We start from the raw sequence: 23,111 nt of genomic DNA on the forward strand, positions 1-23,111 counted from the left end.
TGGGTGAGTTGGATTGTTTGACAATGTGGTCTTAGCTCATTACTCCGGATGGGAAGCAACCAGAGTTTTCTTAGCCCAGAGCTCTTCCTCCTATTGTAGCCTATAGGTTGGTTTGGGTTAAGAAATTAGTAGAAATTAGGTTTGGGGCCTAAGTTAGCCTAAGTGTAGAGGAGTACGGGCAATGGAAGTTGCTAGTATGAGAAAGTTAGAGATAAGCTGGAGACGGAGTGTTATGGCAAAGTAAGAGCTAGCAAGGACATGAACAAGGGTTCTGTTACCATTATAACTGGTTGGTTATAACTGGTTTGAGTAAGGTTTTTAGTGAGTGTTTTTAAAAATCGCGGATGTTTTATTAAAATGCTATCTATATTGATAGTATGGGAAGGACATTGGTGCAGATGTTAATTTAAATAATGTGTAATGTAAAGAACCACTAAGAAGGTGGCAGAAATATAATTATAGTAAAGGGCAGTTTAATGTTAATTAGTATTATAATAGAGTATAAAAGGAGTAGTTTTGTTAAATTGCAATTAACATCAAAAGGATACTGTTAGGTTTCACGATTATAAGGTTGTACTTCACTCTGGTGTCAGTGGACTGATCACCCATTGATACACCATTTCATCTTGGAGTATGAGTGTAATAGTAGCATTGTTTGTCATTGGATAAACTGCTCTCCTCAAGTCTATTTTCAAACCACTACATTTTCAGGATAAAAAATGAAAATGCCATTATCCCTTTTTCTCAAAGTCATATATATGATATCATATTCTGAGTTCTAGGGGTCCTTTTTCTTGCAGGATCAATATTCCATGTCTGTATGAGATTTGTCTTTTAGATCAAATGGGATTTTGGCTGTGAGTCATAGCACATCAGGCTAATGAAAAGTTAGCTCCTGAAAAATATGAAGTAGTTTAGTCAGTAGTTTAGCGTTTGCTATAGATTAGCAATCTGTTAAATCCTAATTACAGTTAGATATTCTGTTATACTGTCAACAGAGTAAGCAAGGCTTTTATTTGAATTATGTACTATACATATACAGTAATTCCTTAAAAGATTTAATCCGTGTACTAACAGTTCTTGATTTTAGTTTTTCATAGCTCACCATTTACCAGGTATACTCCATATCTATATCAGTTATACACCATATGTATCTTCAAGTACTTCTCTAGTGCTGTCGGAAAATCAGAGGATGAAATATAGATAGATAGATAGATAGATAGATAGATAGATAGATAGATATACACACTATATTACTGTAGTATTTGATCTCCTAAAGTTTAAATCCCTATGCTGCACAAAAAGGATCCTTTCATTTGTTCATTAACTTTAGGAGATCAACTACTGCCTTAGGGTACAAAACTGCAAGATTAGACAGGGAGATTGGACAATGATCCATTGAAATAATCTGACTAGTTTTAAATATTTTACTATTATTGGATTTTTCATGTTAATGTATCTGACTTGGGCTTGCGGGGCTCAGAATAAGGGGCTATTCAGTTGCCGAGGAGACATGCAGGCTGAGATTGGAGCCCAGGCTCTGGGACTCTGTGATGTGGGAGAGTCCCAGAGCTTGGACTCCAGCCCAAGCCCAAATGTCTACACCGCAATTAAAGAGCCCCTTAGCCTGAGCCCTTTGAGACTGATTCAGCAGGTATGGACTAGCTATAAGATTTTAATTGCAGTGTAGACATACCCTGGGAAGCCAACGAAGTTTGTGGGTAATAGACAACTATGTTAGTGAACACAACACTATATTATTACAACTATATTTCTACAAAGGAAATTTTCTTGATGACCAGCCTCATCTTTTTTAAGAGACATTGATTGAATTTATTCCCCTATGGCTGATATTTTTCATTCACATCCTATGTGACTGTTCATTTGGGAGAAATATCTTCCATTGGTTTTCTGTAGCACCCATCACCATAATGTTTAAATACTGATCTGAAGGCCTGATCTCATTGAAGTCAATTGAAAGCCTTCAGTGACTTCAGTGGACTTTGGTATAGGCCCTAAGCAAGGTATTGGATTGATTAGAACTGGGAGACTAATTTGTAATGAAAAATGTATTTCATGAATTTTGCCTCTTTGCTATCAGAATTCTCCAAGAAATGTTTTTCTGAAATTCTTGAATTTCTGTTTGAAATTAATCACTAATTTCTTCAGTGAATAATTCTTGGTCTGCAGATTGTTTGCAATGAACTATTCATGAACATTAAAAATTCATGCCATGTTATTTAAATTATGCTGTATTGGGTCTGTTCTATGATTGGAGGACTTCTGTAACTAATCAACAATGGTACAAATTTCAAGTTGTATATTCAGGTGTAAAATTAATTTCACAATTCAATTCAAAATACATTTTCAGGAAATATTCAAACATACAAGCTTAACATTTTATTTTTGTGAGCATTCTCACAAGGAAACACTCATTCATAAAAATACTTCTGAAAAGCACACATAAAAGGGGCACAAAGATATTCAACATGAATTTGTTTTAAATTTTACCCAACCATAGTTGTGCTAGCTAACCAATCTACTGATGGGATGTTATAGTACAGTAGATTTATTGCAGATACTTTTGTGGATTTTCATTTTGTTTTCTTGTAGTTAATACCTCAAATAATATAGTTTTTGAAATTTAATGTATATATATTTTAAATGCCAAGCCCTGTCCATCTTCAAATCACTTAAAATCCACCTATTAAAATCCACCTATTAACAAGTCCACCAACAGTGATGCTCATATGCCACTCTTTGTTTGGTAGTTGAAGTGTGTAGCTAAGATTGTAAGTTCCATGGGATAAGGACTGTCTCTCTGAGTCCCAGTTCTTCCAGGAACCAGTTTATAGTTTGTAAACACATCTAGAGAGGTACCACCCCCTGGGGAGGCTTCCTGATACTTGTTAAAACTGGGTTTTCCAGAGACCAAGAAACAGTGAAAGGGCTTTTGATATAAAGGCCGGGTTTAAACTGACTCAGGACCTTTTTTCTGATCCAGCAAAAGGACAAGACCTTCTTCCAGCCCTCGCAGAAGGGTTGGAAAGACTTTGGCGTACTGGGGCCCTGTAAGACTGATTGGGAACCTCTGGTTATCTTTTAGTATGTGCATAGGAACTGTCGTTGTTTTTATGTTTTCTGTGTAATGCTTTTACCTTAAGAATAGATGCGCTTGCGTAGAAAGAGCTGTGTAGTTACTGGTAACTGCTGGCAATACAGTGCTCATAGCCCTGTGAGAGAAAGCAAAACAAAGGCACTGGTCGTTAGGCAGACTGGCTTGCTGAGATAGCATAGTTTAAGGCAGGGAGCTGTGCAGCCTTAAAACACCCAGTCAGAAGGGAATGAGTTGAGGGTCTCTTTCCATAGACAGGTGATGGTAGGAGACCTGAGACCTGGCTGGGAACTCCTGGAGTGGACCAGGTATACAGGTGTGACAGACTCTTTCTATATTTTTGTACAGAACCTAGGCCAATGGAGGCGGCCTGAATCTGATTGGAGCCTCTGGAGTCTACTGCAATATAAATCTTAAATAATATCTCAGAAATAACTACAGCTTAAAACAATCAGACATCCATAACAATAATATTCATTTTGGTGGTAAGAATGATGGCAACATAGCTTGAAGACATGGTATCTTTAAATCTAATCATGTTTTTTTTAATATGATGTAAGTCATTTTGATCACTACACCTGTATATGAGTCCTCCTGCTCATTTGTATGATTTTATCATCACATTTTCTTATTTTGGTACAAATGTTTTTCTCTCCCTGCACAGAGGAAACTGACAGACTGTACATGGGAAGCTAGTGAAACTGATTGTAAACAAAGTCCTGTCAAATGCAAAAAGTAAACTAAAAAAAATGAGAAAATTTAAAAAGTCTCCCAGTTAAAGTATTCTTGGGTGTTACTTGTAGCAGTAGTAAGTAAAAAAAATTCAGAGTTGACAAAGTCCCTTTAAGCTTACTTTTCCTATCAATGCTCTTTGTCTTTTAACTTTTGCATTCGATGTCTAATGTTGCAGCTTTAGCCTTTACTACCTTTTTCTTTTTCAAAGGTCCGTGGCAAGGATGATGGGCTCAGCATTCACTTTATATGCATTACACTTTCTGTTTTAAAATATCCCTTTGATTGTTTTAACCATTTGCCCCCTCTCCCCAACCCAGAAAAAAACCCAGAGGCTACAAGAGTTAAAATCCTAGCGGAGATGACCTATAACTCAAGATGCTACATTGTTTGGGTTCCTTGTTATACATAAAACATACAGATTGCACAATAACACATTGGCATGCCCTGCTATCTTTCTGCAGCCCCTGCTGGCTCTGGGCTACTATAAGCCACTGCAATCAATGAGCATCCTGCTTGCTTATGGGCACTCTGTTTTAGAAGCTAGAATTCTAACACCAGTGCAGGACTCATCCCAAATCGCTAAGAGGATGGGGCGAAGAACTAAACCTCTGGGTCTCTAAAACTTGACTGCATCACTTTAAACATTGTTGGTCTATAAATGTTGTGCTTAGGATATAACTTGCAAAGATTTCTAACAGCAGTTTCCTTTCTTGCCCATGTTTAGGCTAACATTAACCTTATCGTGTCCAATGGACTTGAAGAATTTTCCGATGGATGTGCAGACTTGTACAATGCAACTAGAAAGCTGTGAGTAACCAGCTGACTTACTTAGTGCAGAACTGTGTTTTTTAAAATCAAATTTCACAGCTTCACTATTGTGCCTTACAGTGGAGATCATCACTCCAGAAAGTCTGCAATCTGTAATCTGCATAGTGAGACACAATGCTGCTGTATCACTAGAGTGAAACAAGAGCCAGGAGTGTTTGAAGTGACTGTCCTTTTGCATTTTCATTCTTATTTCTCTGCATTGTCCACTCTGTTCTCCACTTTTCTCTTTCTGCTGTATATTTCTCTATGCTGAGTTTCAAAGAATTATAGAAGTCGTTCGATTTTGTTATTGATAAGATCCAACATATTGTAATCTGGAAATACTCATGTTGGCAGAGTGCAGTAATTCTGTAACCAGAGTGACAAAAATAAAACAAAGTACAGAAACTGATACATAGCTACAGTGAAATATATTTTGTGCTGTGAACATTAATATCTTTGGCAGGCTATTAACATTGACTTTTTATTAGAAATAAACCAAAGCAGATATGCCGCACATTTGAGATTTTAGTTGAATATTTTGCCTCTAGTACTATTACATATTTGATGTTATTTCAAAGTTTTAATGATAACTGTAGTCAATGTAGTTCAGCTCCTGGATCAGTTAGAAATGCTTGTATTGAAGTTTGCCTATTCAAAAATGAGGATATTTTCTGAAAAAGCAACAAAGAATCCTGTGGCACCTTATAGACTAACAGACATTCTGCAGCATGAGCTTTCGTGGGTGAATACCCACTTCTTCAGATGCAAGATATTTTCTGAGTCATAATTTGTTTCCATCTGAAACTGTACTCTATTATCTAATGAGCTGCAATTTGTTTATTCTAGTTGGGTACACTATGAATGATCTGATATTTGAGTGGCTAAGTGATGGTCCAGTGCAAGTTGCCGAAGGCTTAACCCTGCCACAATTTATTTTGAAAGAAGACAAGGAACTTGGTTATTGCACAAAACACTACAACACCGGTGAGCGTTCTTCTAATTTTTCCATTAGTAATTACTACTACTAGTATCCACAAGCAGTTTTGTAACAGATCTCATTTATTAGGTCTGGTGTTTGAAAGCTGGGGTTTAGGCAAAGCAGGAAGGCGAAAACAAGTAAAATGTTGGAAAATGTAATATTTTCTCAGTACTTTTCCTTTAAATATGCTAAATCCCTGTGCGTCATACTTTGTGTTCAGAGCAGGAACTGTTCTGTTGGAGTTTGGATTTGGCTGTTCCTTCTTCTTCTTATGTAGAATCTCTATTACTGGAGGTTTGCAACCATGGTAGCCCATTCTCTGCGATTCTCTGCTGATCTATTTGTGGATTAGTAGTTCTTTTGATCTACTCAGAATATCACATTGAGCAGTCCAGATATTGTTTTTCTTCCTCATGTTCTCCTGCCATTAACTTTCAATTCCAGTGCCTATAAATATGTGTCACCCTATGAACCTCTTAAAATGTGCCCTACAAATAATTTTTCCCCCTAGGATCACTGACTACTGTTTGCTAAATTCTGATAATCTCCAATACTTTTTCCTTGGTTATGTGGTCTTGCCATGATATTTTCATAATTCTTCTATAATACCATAATTTGAAGGATTGCAGTTTCTTTATTATCAATTGTTTGAATGTCCATGTTTCACAGCCATAATTTAACACAGACCAAATATAAGTTTTTAAGCATCAGAATTAATCTTCAGATTTATGTCCCTTTTCTTCAGATGTTTGTTCTTTCATAATGTTCCTTTTGCTCTCGCTGTTCTGGTGCTGACTTAGTATCTTATCTTCCAACTTCTGTAATGATGCTTCCGAAGTGCCAATCATTACTAACTTTCTCTATGGCTGTGTTGTTCACTGGAATATTGTGTGTTTTCCCAGGATCCTTGCATCCCACCACAGATTTTGTCTTGTCCACATTCAACTCTAGCCCATATTCTTCGACATATTTATAAATAATCTCCACTAACTTCATTGGACCTTCTGAATCAGACGACAACACTGTGTCATTTTCATACTGAACGTTATTCACCCATTTTCATTCATCTTAATACCTTCTTCTGTTTCTGCAATTAATTTAATCAAACACTCACTATAAATGTTGAATGAAGTCAGTGACATTATATAACCTTGTCTCACTTCTCTCTGGATCTCTATTCGATTTTCATTTTCATCTCCCATTATAACTGCCTTCTGACTCTAGTAAAATTGTTTTATTACTTGGAGTCCATATCAATCAATTCCAACAGATCTTAATATGTTGATAAATTTATAGTAGAAGATTTTGTCAAATGCTGTTTGAAAATCAATAAAACACAAGTGTATTTTCCCTGTTTCACTTGATATTTCTAATATGAGCTTTAAGCTCATAATGACATTTATCATGCCCTTTCAAGTTTGAAACTAAATTGTTGTTCACTTATTTCCTTATGTAACTTTCCTTGTATTTGGTCTTGAACAACTCGCAAAAGAATCTTAGAGGCATGCGATACTAGGCTGGTTGTTCTGTAGTCTTTACAATCCATAGTGTTTTTCTTTTGGGGGATTTGAATACACAGTGAAATTGTAAAATCTTCTGGCAAATCTCTTCTCTCAAATATATTCTTCATTACCTCTGACAGGGCTTTCATCTTCTGTGCTTTTTAACAATTCAGCCAGAATTCCATCATAACCTAGTACATCTCCATTCTGAAGTTGTCACACTGTCTGGAATGGCTCACACTGGTGGTGTGTCCTGTAATTAGATTTCACCAAGCCAGTACCAAATGTGACCTCCTAGATCACTATTCCAGTCTTACCATGGAATCACAGACAGTCCACTCAGACTCTCCAGTCTATCTTGCCATCCAGACAAACTGGACTTTCTGATAATGGCCACTTAAACCAAGAATCACACCACATCAGGTTTCTCCCAGTCCCAAGGTACCAGTCACTTACCTCAGATCCATTGGTACTCTGGATCTTACACCAAAGACAATGCTACCAGCCAATTCTATAGTAAACTAACTAAAGGTTTATTAGCTGAGGAAAAAAATGAGTTATTGAGAGGTTAAAGCAGGTAAAATATATATACACAGTTTGATCACAGTTTGTAATTACAAATAGTGGCAGTGATGTAATAAACTGCCAGTTTCTCACACATCTTTTCAAGGTACCTAAATTGTCTCTGAGGATCTCCACTTTGCATCTGATACACTTCTCTGCAGGAGTCCAAATGGTCCAGAGATTAAGACTCTTTCTTTGAATCCCTTCCTATAGCTTCTTCTCACAGAAAATAAGCTGACAGTCTCTCTACCCATGTGGGCTTTTCCTTTGATGAGTGAATGAGGAATGTACTTTGAGCCTCTGACCACAGGGCATCACACACAATGGCCATTTGCTTTGGAATTAGCACTTTTTTTCTGATAAAGTCCCTCATTAGCATTCTACAAGGCTTTTTGATGTATGATGAGTTATTTAGTTACAGGGGTATTTACAATGTAAATGTTTGCTATTACATTATGACAGGACACAGATAAGTAAAAACAATGCATTTAACATCCTATTCGTTTTAGGAAGTTTTAACACCTAAAACACTCATACATTTAACAATCGCTTTGATCTATGCTAATAAACAAGTGATTTGGCCTGAATACACCCTGACATGACCTGGACTGCCAGTGTCACAGAAGCCTTTTTGTTGCTGCCATGATTTCTTCATCTGTTATTCATGGATGTACTTGATTAATCTCACCATGTCACAACACCATCTTTGGACTTTTGTGGCATTTTCTAGCGGCAGCAGTGTCATCTGCTGCTCCACCACACCCTTTTAGTACTGGCATCACATTGCCAATGGCTGCTTATTTAACAGTTTTCCCTACTTATATCACAGCTAGCCCCCATATCTGACCGCCATTCCATTATCCACCGTCTCTGGACATGCTTGATGGCAGAAACGCTGCCCCTGGGAAGTTTACCCAGAGACAAGTTTGGGTGTTTGGAGTCTATGATATGCAGCTAGTGTTCAGAGATTTTTATGAATGGTTTTCTTGGTAGCTGCTGGGTTGAGATATAAATCCTTCCAATCTCAAAGAGGTATTTCATTGTGTCAGCAGGAGAGCCAGTCTGGTTGCATCAGTTATATTTTTTCATTCAGTGAAATGACAGGACATGAGAGGCTCAGCCCCAATCCGTCAGTTAATGTTACATTGGTTTTTATGAAACAAAACTACTGTTTAATTTTTGTAGTTGTTTGGTTTTTAAAACCCCCAATGCTGCTTCAAAAATTGCTTCTAATTTCTATAGCCCAAAAGGTCGGGGGATGAAAACCCTGAGGTTCACTGTCCCCAAGAGCTGTGGAAAGGGTTTAAATTCTGCTGGAATATGGGATAAGACAGGCTGGAGCAGGATGGGATGGGTAATCTCTGACCAGCAGCTTCCTAGCAAGCCCATGGGGATTCCCTCCATAGGATAATACCTTGTATCCATGGTGTGGCAGTTCCAGCCCAGAGGAAAGATTTGGGGTCAGTTGTCAGCAGAGAACACCTTGACAGCCTGGCAGAGCATACTGAGAAGCAGTGTGCATTCTGAAGGGCTCCTTACATATGACTGGCTTTTGTCTCCAGAAAATCCTCTCAGAACTGCAAGTTTGGAGAGTTGAAAACTGTGGTTGCTCTGAAGGAGACAGATACTGCCTTCCCTCTGAGAAACAGTCCATAGAGAACTCTATAAAAGGAAGCACGTGGTGTTTCCTTATTTGGGGTTTTCCAGCACTGGGGAGAACTGGATACACATGTTGTTCTTATAATTACTAATAATACTGAGAAACAGCTGCCGTTCACGTGCATGAAAAGTACATAAGAACATAAGAATGGCCCTATGGGGTCAGACCAAAGGTCCATCTAGCCCAGTATCCTGTCTTCCAACAGTGGCCAATGCCAGATGCCCCAGAGGGAATGAACAGAACAGGTAATTATTAAGTGATTCATCCCCTGTCGCTCATTCCCAGCTTCTGACAAACAGAGGCTAGGGACACCATCCCTGCCCATCCTGGCTAATAGCCATTGATGGACCTATCCTCCATGAATTTATCTAGTTCTTTTTTGAACGCTGTTATGGTCTTGGCCTTCACAACATCCTCTGGCAAGTTGTTCCACAGGTTGACTGTGGGTTGTGTGAAGAAATACTTCATTTTATTTGTTTTAAATCTGCTGCCTATTAATTTCATTTGATGACCCCTAGTTCTTGTGTCATGAGAAGTAGTAAACACTTCCTTATCTACTTTCTCTACACTAGTCATGATTTTATAGACCACAATCATGTCTCTCCTTAGCCATCTCTTTTCCAAGCTGAAAAGTCCCAGTCTTATTAATCTCTCCTCATACGGAAGCCATTCCATACCCCTAATCAATTTTGTTGCCCTTTTCTGAACCTTTTCCAATTCCAATATATCTTTTTGAGATAGGGCGACCACATCTGCCCACAGTATTCAAGATATGGGCGTACCATGGATTTATATAAAGGCAACATGATATTTTCTGTCCTATTATCGATCCCTTTCTTAATTATTCCCAGCATTCTGTTCGCTTTTTTGACTGGTGCTGCACATTCAGTGGATGTTTTCAGAGAACTACCCACAATGACTCCAAGATCTCTTTCTTGAGTGGTAACAGCTAATTTAGATCCCTCATTTTATATGTGTAGTTGGGGTTATTCTTTCCAATGTGCATTACTTTGCATTTATCAACATTAAATTTAATCTGCCATTTTGTTGCCCAGTCACCCAGTTTTGAGAGATCCTTTTGTAGCTCTTCACAGTCTGCCGGGGTCTTAACTATCTTTAGTAATTTTGTATCATCTGCAAATTTTGCCACCTTACTGTTTTATCCCTTTTTTGAACATGTTGAATAGGACAGGTCCCAAAACAAACCCCTGGGGACACCACTATTTACCTCTCTCCATTTTGAAAACTGACCATTTATAAGTAAGCAGAATTACCTGTGGATGTCAGGTGTTTCCTGTTACCAGCTGATTGAAGTGGCTGAAGTTTGAAGTTATCAACCTATTCAAATTATTTAGTCAGGACCTAGCATAGAAAACTATACCATTTTTCTCTGCTAAATGTTCACAGAATATTATAGTTTACATTTTAATTTGTGAAAGAACAGCAATATTATTCAGCTGCAATTTTCCCCAGCCACTTTCCCGCCCTCCATCTCATTGCATGGCTTGTAGATCCATAGAACTTCGGGAAACAGAATTCTTGAGTGACTAGAGTACACTAATGCCCTCTGTATTGTACTTGACCATTCAACCAGTTCCTGGTGAGATAATGCTGTCCAGCACCATCTGTTCAGCCAAAAAAACAGTCCCCTACCCACATCAGACTGTCTACTTTTAACAGCTTCTTCTCCAACCCCAATAAAGTGTACCAATATAATTTTGTTTACTAAGGATGGAGCAAGTTCAACATACTTAGATACAGGCAACTGACTGGTCTACTGGTTAGATGGAGAGAGAACCTCTGGATGAGATGGGGCCCACCCAACCAAAGGAGAATGGGACTCATTTGTTTAAAAAGGTTTTTTACCTCTTGTAAATTGATCATACTGTAAAGTAATAAGATTCAGTCACAAAAATAAATGGCTGCTGTTTCAAGTGAACATTATGATGTCAACTCCACCAAACTACAATGTTACCAAAAAGCTAAACCAGAACAATGTTTTCATACTGGGGCCTCTGCTTTTGAGCTAAGACATTATGATAGCATGCTGTGAAATCTGTATATGCCTGAGGTCAGGAAGCTAATTTATGCTCATAAAATAAGGCAAAATGTGCAAAAATATTTATAAAAGCAATTTCATGTTCTAGGAAAGTTTACATGCATTGAAGTCAAGTTTCATTTGGAACGTCAGATGGGATACTATTTAATCCAGATGTACATTCCTAGCCTGCTGATCGTCATTTTGTCCTGGGTTTCTTTCTGGATCAACATGGATGCTGCTCCAGCCAGAGTCGCTTTGGGCATCACTACAGTCTTGACAATGACTACTCAGAGTTCAGGATCCAGAGCTTCTCTTCCAAAAGTAAGGAGTCTCTGCTTAATATACAGTCCTTGTTGATTGGTATTTTGCCAAGAAGTGTGTGTACATTTTTTAGAGATTCTGCAAACCCAGTTTAATATGCTTATGGCATGAGAAAATTGCACCAGTTTAACTAAAAGTGTGATGATGTAGTTAAACTGATGCAAAAGTCTGTGTAAACACTCTTATTTTAGTTTGAACAGGTTATTAGTTTGAGTTTAAATCAGTTAGGAATCTGTTTAGGCTAAACAGAAATAAGCCACTCTTAAACCAAAATCAGTGTCCATATAGGGGTTTACACCAGGTTAACTAAAGCAGTTTAAAACTTAATCATAGAATATCAGGGTTGGAAGGGAGCTCAGGAGGTTATCTAGTCCAACTTCCTGCTCAAAGCAGGACCAATCCCCAGACAGATTTTTGCCCCAGATCCCTAAATGGCCCCCTCAAGGATTGAACTCACAACCCTGGATTTGGCTAATTTAAGTTAGACTGGTGCAATTTTGTTGCACAAGGCCTAAGTCTTGTGTTGAAATTGCAAAGATTTGCTTATCAGTGGACATTAATGGTGCAATATAATGGTGTGATGTCCACTACATACACATCCTTGCACTTTCACTAGAAAAAGCAGAGCTCTACAAATCTGAGGAACTGTAATGATCAGTGTAGACAGCACCTCCACCAATAGATGGTGCTCTATCTTAATGTTAAGTTGTTGTTGTTATGTATGTTATTATGTTGTTGTATTTGATTGGGGGAAGTTAGTAGGAAGTTTTAGTCCTGCCTGTTTGTTGTAGAGTTGTATGCAGTGTAGTAGCTGTGTTGGTCCCAGTATATTAGAAAGACAAGGTGGGTGAGGTAATATCTTTTATTGGACCAACTTCTGCTGATGAGAGAAACAAGCTTTTTTCCCTTACACAAAGCTCTTCTTCGGGTCTGGTAAAGGTACTCAGAGTTCCACAGCTAAATACAAGGTGGAACAGATTGTTTAGCATAAATGATTAACACATATTTCAAGGGACCATGCTTGGTGACATGGCCAGTTAACACCTTTGCACTCATAGGGAAGAAGGGGAGAAAAAAGGAGGGAGAGTTAGAGGTTATAGATCAGTGGTGGGCAAACTGCGTCCCACGGGCCACATGCAGACCATCCTGGTAATCTGATCGTGGGATGCGAGACAATTTGCTAACGTTGACCGTCCGTTGGCACGGCCCCCCATAGCTCGCATTGGCCATGGTTCTTAGTTTTCTCTTTTGAAGGTGTTGTGCAGGACGAGTATTGAGAGGTCAGATGTAGAGTGGTTGCTTTGTGAAAAGTGTTCACCCACAGGTAATATGGTGTTTTTGTCTTTTATCATTTTTCTGCATCAGCTCATTGGAGAGCATAGTGATTTTCTGGTTTCATCTACACAGTTGTAATTGGGACATTTAGTGCACTGGATGCATGTTGTGATAGGCAAGTGTAGGACCAATAGATCTTGAATGTGGGGGTGGCTGTTCCATGATGCTATCTACTTCTCTGGTGGAGTGTCCTTGTTTGGTGAAGGTGGTTTTAAGTATGTTAAGGTGTGTATCCTGGGCATTCTCCTCCAGGCATATTCTGAGGTATCTGAGTTCCTGACTGTAGATAACAGATTTCTTGGTGTGTTTGGGGTGGTTACTGGATCTATGATGGTAGGTGTGGTGATCCCTGGTTTCTTGCATATAGTTGCCTGTAGGGTTCCATTATTGAAGCTGATTGTGGTGTCTAGGAATGTCATTCTAGTGTGGGAGCGTTCTAGAGAGAGTTTGATTGATGAACGGTGGTTATTGAATTTATGGTAGAAGTCTATGAGTGAGTTTAAGTCGTCTGTCCGGAGGATGAAAATATCATTGATGTATCTCAGGTGTATCATTTGTTTTGTGGTGCATTTGTCCAGAAATTTTCTCTTGAGGTTGGCACATTGGGGAGCCATCTTAGTACCCCTGGCTCTTCCCATAGTTTGAACAAAGTGTTTTTTTGTTGAATATAAAGTTGTTATGGATGAGGATGAGTTTGGCGATGTGTTTGGATGGATATTGAGTGTAGTCCATTGTCTTATAGACATTTTAGGCTGGCAGCAATGCCATCATTGTTGGTGTATAAGGAAGTGACATCCATGGTGGCAAGGATGATGTTCTGAGGGAGGTTGTTAATGTTATAGAGTTTCTTGGGGAAGTCAGTTGTGCCTGGAGGAAGCTCATCCTTTGTGTGGTGAGTGATTTGAAGATGGTTTCTATGAGTCCTGATAGTCTTTCAGTAAAAGTGTTGTGGCTACATATGATGGGTCTGCCTGTGTTCTCTTGTTTCCTTGTTTGTGCGTCTTGGGAAGAATGTAAAAGGTTCCTATGACTGCACGGGTGTTAACTGGCCGCTTCTCCTTGAATGGTCCTTGAAATATATGCTAACTACTTATGCTAAAGAAACTGTTCCGCCTTGTATTTAGCTGTGACACTCTGAGCATATTTCCCAGACCTGAAGAACTGTATAAACTCAAAAGTGTGACTCTCTCACCAACAGAAGTTGGTCCAATAAACATTTTTACCTCACCTACCTTGTTATTTGCAGTGTTCCAGTAAATCCTTTGATTCAGTAAGCATGTGTTACAACTGGAGGCAGCTGCTTAAAGATGGAAAAGCACTTTTGCTTGAAGGAGAAAAATTTTATTGTCATGCAAGTGAGACTGGAATGACTTTAAACAACTCAAGAGCTGATGGTCCTCCAAAGCCTCCACAAGTACTCCACAATTACTCCCATGTGCCCAGAGATACAGACAAGTGTTATCACAATTCCCCAGGAAAGAATCACAGAATGAGCCAGCTTACTGCAGCACAAATAATCATGGGAAATGCCCCCAGAAGTCCTAGTGCCATACACTGGGGAGAATGACACAGGTGAGAACACAGTAATTTGGGTAGGTTTTTGACTGTGTCTGCTCACTCCTGATGTAAGCTAACCCAAGTGCCAATCATCTGGGCTAACTCAGGAATGAAGACATACTCATTGTGTGTTTGCACAGAATAAGATCCATTCCTGAAAGTGTGTTGTATTCTGCTCTGCTGTACACTCAGTATCATATCTTGTTTTATTTAAAAACACTGTAATGTGCTTAAGTGGCGCATATGTGGGGAAACTTTGAAAATTGCACAGATTTTGTTGCTGTTCAGTTGGTAATGTGAACAGGCACTTAAAAATCTGGTGACTATAACAGTTGGTTCAACTTCACTTGTTCACTTAAAATATGTATAATTTTTCAAGAATACTGTGAAGAAGAAAATCTTTCATGTATGAATTTAGGCTTCCAAGTGGATGATTTCCAAACATATGCACAGTTTATTTTATTTGCAGTACCAAGTAAAGAGGTTGAAAAAATGTTACCAAAAAACTAACTTGATTCTGAATCAGTGTGTGCCAGTGGGCTTCTGGATATCGAGTTAGGGACAGGATGAGACAAAATGTTTCCTTAGAATGAGATCTCATCATGCAACCCCTGCTCCTGTTGGAATATTTCCTCTTTTGTTTGTATCCTCCTTTGTGGGGATGGAGAAATACTGGGCTTGATTCTGTGCTCTTGCTGGTTTTACACATCTGTTGGATAGGGGAGAGGAGGCGATACAAAAGAGCTGGTTGTGGCTCCATGATTCTGCTGGCAGTTCTAGTACAATCTCAGCATAGATTAGACTGCTAGTGGCTCCCAAATGGGCAACTGCCAGCCAAGGATTGTCAAAAGGTAGCAATGCTCTGGCCATGCTCCATCCTACACCAACACTTCCCCAATATCCTTACACCACGGATTTGGTCAAAGGGAGATGGATCTTGCTAGAAAATCTGGCCCATGTATTTCATTGGAGTTATGATAGCAATGTAAGTGATATCGGAATCAGGCCCACTATTTGCAGTTAAACAGAGTTAAACCCTTATAACTATGATTGGCCTATGTGAGGAGTTTGAAAAGTATGTGATGTAGTTGACCTGTGTGAGGAGTTTGAAGTTGCCATTGGAAGAGTGCTCTTATATGAACTGAGAGAAGGCCAGCATGTCTGTCTGCTGCTCATGAAAAGGGTCTTTGAATTTGTTAAGTTAATGAGCAATCAACCATTCAGTATCCTGTATCTTGCAGTTCTTGAGGTTTGTCCAAAATGCCATCCTCAGGATCCAGTCCTGCATTCCCAAATTCACAAGTACTCCTAACTCATGTTAGTACTCCTGTTGATGTCAGTGGCATACTATGTTGAAGGCAATGGGACTATTTTTGTGAATAAGAATTATTCATATGAGGTGAAATTCTGCACTTAGTTACTCTGGTGTGATACCAGAACAAGAGTAAAGTCAATGAAGTGACCCTGGATTTACATGCCTATAAATGAGAATAGAATTTGGCCAGTGAATAGGCACTTAAATGAGCATAAATTGTGATATTTTACTAGCTGGAGTTGTGCTAATATTTTGGCTTGTCTGTGGTTACATGTACTAGTAACATTAGAGCATGTTTAAAACAAGACATGCACATTAATTGAAATGAGTTGACATAGTACATGAAACGGACAAATCAGGATTAATAGATTATAAATACAGAAGATGTTGCAGATTAATGTGGATATAAACAGTTTGAAATACCTTTATGTTTCTGGAGTTTGAACATATTGAGATGTTGTGTCTTGTTTCCATGGGGATCTTGACATTAATCCAAACAGGTGTGCCACTCTCCGATGTGTAATTAAAGGGATTGCTTCCTACCCTAAGAAATACAAATTCAAAAAAGTGCCACAGAGCTGATTGTACAATACATATTTAGCTAGGTACTTCTATGGTCTCCATCTCTGTATCACTTGACTGCCTGCAAACGATTCACTGTTAGTAAAAAAAAAACAGCCAATTTTTCTTTCTTTCTTTGCTAAAGGGAGACAATTATTTTAAAGGTTCTTGTGTAACTAAGGTCATAAATTATGTTTCTTAATAAAAATTAGGCATCACTTTACCAATGATGACCTAGGTGCCTTTAAAGAAAATAAAATTATGAATCAAACTAATATAAAATCTGAAATCCCAAATGACTCTTTAAAAATGATTTTCCAGATCCTATCTTCATATCTGCCAAGATATAAAAAGCTAACCTGCCAACATTATATCATTTTAAAAGTTGCTTCAAGCATGAATATCTAGCAGAATAATAGAAGCCCGGAGAATTATTATTGTAAGAACATTGGGAAAAAATAGACACTACTTTGCACGAAAGCTGTGTGAAATCAGCCCAGCTTTGAATACATCTTGCTGTTTAATAATTGTTTCCTTCATTGTTTCCCCCACATCCTTTTTATTAATGTGTACTTATCTTATTTACATTTTACTTTTATTTACGTGCATTTAAAGAGCTTAGCTTTGCCTTTAATTTATGGACTGCATCATACGGAATATTTCTTCCTCTTCTTTATTTTATTAGAACATTACCAAACATGCACACAAAAAACAAACAAAACTCCCAAAACTTTTGAGGCAATAATTCCTTTCCTTAATGAAGTCCAAGAGAGAATAGACTGAGGAGATTCAGAGCTAGCTTGCTTTTGTATCAGTCTCTGAACAGTTATTCTAAATGACGAGAAAGTGCTGTTTAGAAGCAATCACTCATCATAAGCCACACATCTTACTGTACCAGTATATGAGATTATATAACAGAGCTGCTTGGAATCACTCTTCCCTACATTAATAACAAACACTCATTTTGACCCACAGTTCTGGATAATGGTAGATCACAGGCAAGCCAGGCATTATGCACTCAAGCTACGGAAAAATAAAACATGAGCTTCTGACTATAAAAAGAAAACAGAGAATACTGTAACCTGAAGCGAATGAAATGGATGTAATTCCAGTCTGTGATTGTGGATGCTGTGCAATAGGTAAACATTGTCAAAAAGCTTTTCCCAAATAATAGTTAGTATTACCTCTGTGGTAAACTATCATGTTAATTCTGTGGATGCTCTGATCTGTACAGTATACTGAAGTAGTTATATATACATGGCAATGTCAGTTACACTGATCAGAACTTGGCCCAAAATAATATACAAAATGTTGAACATTTTTGAATACTTCTACTTGGTTATAAACAAAGTAGCAGACAAATCGGACTCATTTTTACAGAAGCTGCAACAAATCACAAGGTATTACAGCTCCTAACTTGGCTACTCTTCTGGGGAGTGAAAGCTGGAGAGCCTGCTTCTGAGTGCATGAGCTTTCTTCTTCCTTGCAGTTCCAGCATGAAGTGTATCTTGGTTGTAAGTAGCCACTTAGACCTACTCCCTTCCCAGAGTCGGGCTACTAGGACTTGTCTACACTACCCGCTGAATCAGCGGGCAGTGATTGATCCAGTGGGGGTCCATTTATCGTGTCTAGTATAGACACGATAAATTGACCGCTGAGTGCTCTCCCGTCAACTCTGGTACTCCACCAGAATGAGAAGTGCAAGCGGAGTCGATGGGAGAGCGTCAGCTGTTGACTTACCACAGTGAAGACACTGTGGTAAATAGATCTAAGTACGAAGACTTCAGCTTTTCTATTCATGTAGCTGAGTTGCATATCTTAGATTGACCCTGCACGGCAGTGTACATAAGCCCATAGACTCTATAGCACCTAATTTCCATTTAGGGAATGGTTTTGGGGAAGCACTGATCATGCTCACAGCATGCCCTGATATTTTAGTTAGGATTGGGTCCTTGTGATGGACTGTATAAACGCACACTGAGCAACAAGGGGTTTAGGAACTACTCTGGGCTCAGCCAGCCCCACCCCGCCACACCTGTAGCAAATGCACCAACTGCAAGAGGAGTTAAAAGGCAGGACAGCGGCTCATTTGGGGGCAGACCAGGGAGGAGAGCAGACCTGCTACTGGTAGCTCCAGGGGAGACGAGCTGAGGGAAGGCAGACTCTCTCCCAAAACAACTGCCCAAAGGCCCCTCCCTGAGGGAAGGGAGGACCTGCTGCAGAGACATCCAGAGAGGGAAACATTCCCTTCTCCTGGGAACTCTGGACTAGATTGATCCCCTCTATTTTTGTCCTCAGCAGGGGAAAGCCATTGGACTGGGCTGGCCCATGAGGCTGGGCCATACCACAAGAGGAGGCAGTTGCCACGCCACTGCCAGGAGGTGCCTTGTGGTGAGCAGGCAAACCTCGTGCTGCCTTACCTGAGACAGCAACCTTGAGACAATAGCATGGAGGTGGTAGGAAGTAGCCCAGGGAGGGCAGCCTTGTCTCCCCGGCTGCCAGAGTACTGATAGCCCTCAAAGCATAGGTGCTGAGTCTGTGGGTGGTCTGTGGATAGAGCACCCATGGGAAAAAATAGTGGGTGCTCAACACCCACCAGCCACAGCTATTTGGCAGCTGGAGGAGGTGTTTGGGGGATGGTGGAGAGCCGTGGGCAGGTGGGGCCTCAGAGAAGGGGTTGGAGCATGATGGGAAGAGGCAGAGCAAGGGGGAGGGGGTGGACTGGAGGCGGAGCCTTGTGGTGGAGCCCCCCTGGGGAATAAGAAAACTCAGCACCTATGCCTCAAAGGGTCCTGAGTCAGGGCCTGGTGTAGTGGGAGGGCCCAGGTTCCCCTACTCCCCCATCACACATCACTGGCCCTAATTACTATGTGGAGCTCTCCTACCAGCCAGCGCCAAGCAAGGGCTGTCACAGTCCTTTCCTTGTTGCCAAAGAAGAATCCTAAAGGGTCATGTGACAAGAAGCACAACTCCCCCCGCCAACAACTCTGATGGGGTGTGTCATAGGTTTATTCCCCACTTTGAACTTTAGCATTCACAAGATGGGGACCTGCATAGGCTCCTCTAAACTTAAATCCTAGTTTAGATCTGGTAAAGCTGCCACCAGCTAGAAATTCCAGTGTCTAGCACACTCCCTGTTCCCCCAAACCTTTCCCTGGGGAACACAGATCCCAACGTCCTTGGATCTTAACACAAAGGGAAATAAACCATTCCCCCACCTGCTCTCCCCTGCCCTAGTCGTTGGGAGAGATACCTTGATTCAAACTTCTTGAATCAAAACAAAGAGGGATTCACTTTTTCCCCCTCCCCTTCCCCTGAAAATCCAAACAAGGGAAGAAATCAATCAGGTTCTAAAAAGAAAAGGATTTTATTAAAAGAAAGAAAGTACACTATCTCTGTAACACCAGGATGGAATTGTTACAGGGTATAACTTATGAAACTAGAGAGCTAGCATCAGGACAAATACAGCAACCAAAAAATAAAATAAAATAGGGTTCCAGCAAACACACATTTGCAAATACAGAAATTAATTAGAAGACTAATCCGCCTTTCTAATACTCACTATACTGAATAAAAGAGAATACTTCAGGAAACTTGGAGAGCCTGGAAATACGTCTGGCCCCTCTTAGATCCAAAGAGAGAACACCCCCCAAACAAAGAACACAAACAAAGACTTCCCTCCACAGAGATTTGAAATTATCTTGTCCTTTGATTGGTCCTCTGGTCAGGTGTCCGTCAGGTTACTGAGCTTGTTAACCCTTTACAGGTAAAAGAGACCTTAACTATCTGTTTATGACAGGGTGTGAAGACATGCCCCAATGATCCGAAGAGTTCCCTCCCCCATCAATAGATATTGGAACAGGGGAGAAGATGAGTGAGTCTCTGAGCTCCCTTCTCAAACAAGGAACCCACAAAAATCCTGACTGGGTAACAACCCTCCTCATCAATTACCATAGGCAGGAGGCCCACTCCTACCCTTACCCACATAACAGTCAGAGGCTGAAGAAGTATCTGCTAATTTATCACGCCCCTTCCAAGGGATTAAGGCAATGCACCACCAGCAGAGGCCTTCCCAACTGTTCACTTCACCAATCAGAGTTGTTGGGTCCTCCTCTGCCCATCACCAGGGGTATGAACACACAGGGGGGAAAAGACTGTTCCTCCCTCCTCATCCAGAGCCATAACTAAGTGTACGTGGCCCCAGCAGGATTTATGCATTGGGAGAAAACGGTCTGAGTGTAGAACGGTGTAGGACTGCTGAGGAGATGGCAGAGCTGAATCATGAAAGCATAGGTCCCTATCCCAAAGAGCATTGTATGGACTAAGGGCCTGATTCAAAGCTCACTGAAGGAAGGGGGGCTCTTTCTATTCACTTCAGTGCTCTTTGGGTCACTAACTGGGGCACTTTGGAGCACTAAATTCTGAGAGCCTCAGAGACATGAAAAACTTAAGTCAGTTCTGAGCATCTGCAAAACTGAAGTCAATGAAGTTATCGGTGTCTCCAGTACCTCTGTGGATGTGGCCCTATGTGAGAGTGATACCAACATGGAAAAAAAAACATGGATGAGAAAGAGGTGAGGAACAAGAACAGCAAACAAAGTGGAGGGACACTACTCTTGGGGAACATATTCTTCAGTGGCCAACTGTTTTCTATGGGAAGTGTATCGCTTACTTTTTGTGTAACTAATTTCTGTTGTTTAAGATCTCTTTAGTAAAGAGAAGGGGTTTTCCCTTGATGTAGTTATATCATAAAAACATGAATAAAAATAATTGAGAATGGAAATTATTTTTGTGGTTATAGTACTTTTAATTTAACCGCTGTATTCTCATTATCGGAAGATAAAAACTAATAAATAATACAGATTGTGCAACTATGATCAGACTTGTTAACTGGGCCCTTGGCTTATCCAGATTTCTGAATATTTGAAAGACTCTTTAAATGGTTTTGTCAACCTTATATTTATTGGTGAGCTAAGGGGACATCCTATAATGGACAGCCTGATGAGCCTGAAAGCCTACAGTTGCCACCTGTCTTTCTTATTCTAAAATGATGCTGATTTTGATTAAACGACCCCACAGCAGCCTAGCTTACCAGACTTTAAAGAGTCTGGAAATAATTTTGGGGTATATAATGGAAACCAGTTCAAGCCAGGGGGTACAACAGCACCCCAAGCACCCATAGTTCCAGCACCTATGCAAATGATACAGCAGGACAAAACCCACCTAAAATCATAGCCCATGGCCAGATAGCCACCAACTTCTGCTTTTTTTTGTGCACATACACATGAATAGATTTTAGTACTTATTTTATTTTGTTCTTTTGTAGTGCTCTTGTATCTTTTTCCCTTGCTTTCTCTATTATGATTTTTATAAGTCAAATCATGTATTCCCTCCTTTATTCATATCAGTAGCCTTGTTCATTCTATAGGACTTGTGCCCTAGCAGGGATCTCTGTTTGTATCTTGCTCTGCCAAGCATAAAACAAAATCTTATTGCATTTGTATTTAGACAGTGTTCTTTAATGTCCATTGTCATTCCCCATGTTGGTATTTGATTTTGGTTATGGAGATTTGTTCAGTAAAAATCTACAGGACCGTGAAGTCACCTTGTTCACTGAAGAGCTTCAAAATAAAAAGAGGCTCAAAACAACCGGATAGACATTTTGCACAATGCAATGAATTGAAACAACTACTTCAGTATAAACAGATTGTCACTGAATCCAAGGCTCTGTGCACAACGAATGCAGTCATGCAAATGGCCATGCAATTCACCTTTGTAAGCTTGCTCATAAATCCCTACTTGTGATTCATAGCCACAAGAATATTGCCTTCTTCTGCCCTTCAGGTTTTCCACTTACCATCTCACCTTTCTGACGTCTTGCTCCTTTTGTGGATGTGTTTTTTGTTTTGTTCTCTGTTTTCCCAGTGAAGGGGGAGTTCAGTAGATTTCATGTTCTCCTGAGCTGCTGCCCTTAAAAGAACAAATTGGGAAGCAGTGTGAGAGAGAGCCTTCCAAAATGAGGAGATGAGTAATTTCCAGCCTGCTCAGACTTTCTTGCAGAGGCATGGGTCTATGTGAGTGTAAAGCATAAATGTCTGGCTCAGATTAAGGGAGATATGCCCCAGCTCCGTAGTTTCTCCCCTCCCATAGGCTTTAGTAGCTCTGCAAGGGAGCTTGGGGTTACTGGAGGAGTGAGCAGAAGTGGCCAACAGAAGAAGCCATGATACTTGTGGGGACAGCAAAAGCAAGATAGAGGATTTGGGTGTCGCATGGAGCTCCTCAACTCAGTTGCAGCAAAGTCGCACTCCCACAAATTGCATTTCAGTTCTAACACAGTTCTAATACTTCTGCGCTGCCTTCAGAGCTGGGCCTTTGGCCAGCAGCTGCCACTCTCCGGCCACCCCACTCTGAAGGCAATGCAGAAGTCAGGATGGGAAAACCATGAACCCTTATAATAACCTTGTGACACCCACCTTTACAGCCCCTTTTTTGGGTCTGGACCCCCCAGTTTGAGAAACGCTGGTCTGTATAGTATAGGGTAAAAGTACACAAAAGACCAGATTTCATGGGGAGACCAGATTTCATAGTCTGTGATGTGTTTTTCATGGCTGTGAAT

At 40.0% G+C, this 23,111-nt stretch overlaps 1 protein-coding gene and 1 long non-coding RNA gene across 5 annotated transcripts in view; one reads left to right on the plus strand and one right to left on the minus strand.

Moving 5' to 3' along the window:
• The window catches only part of GLRA2 (glycine receptor alpha 2), a 220,322-nt gene that overhangs the window by 112,662 nt on the left and 84,549 nt on the right, over positions 1-23,111 (plus strand). For all 4 annotated transcript variants that reach the window (XM_039521036.1, XM_039521038.1, XM_039521037.1 and 1 more), the window contains 3 exons: positions 4,575-4,657; positions 5,507-5,644; positions 11,513-11,727. In XM_039521036.1, coding sequence (XP_039376970.1) covers positions 4,575-4,657; positions 5,507-5,644; positions 11,513-11,727 — 436 coding nt within the window. The remainder of the gene's footprint in view (positions 1-4,574; positions 4,658-5,506; positions 5,645-11,512; positions 11,728-23,111) is intronic.
• On the minus strand, positions 785-22,463 carry LOC120396114. Its single transcript, XR_005592995.1, has 4 exons — positions 22,353-22,463; positions 16,358-16,478; positions 3,159-3,233; positions 785-895 (listed from the first exon to the last, which is right to left on the minus strand). It is a non-coding gene; the product is annotated as an uncharacterized LOC120396114 (long non-coding RNA).

This window comes from Mauremys reevesii, linkage group 1 (assembly GCF_016161935.1).
Source record: "Mauremys reevesii isolate NIE-2019 linkage group 1, ASM1616193v1, whole genome shotgun sequence".
NCBI classification, from domain to species: domain Eukaryota; kingdom Metazoa; phylum Chordata; order Testudines; family Geoemydidae; genus Mauremys; species Mauremys reevesii.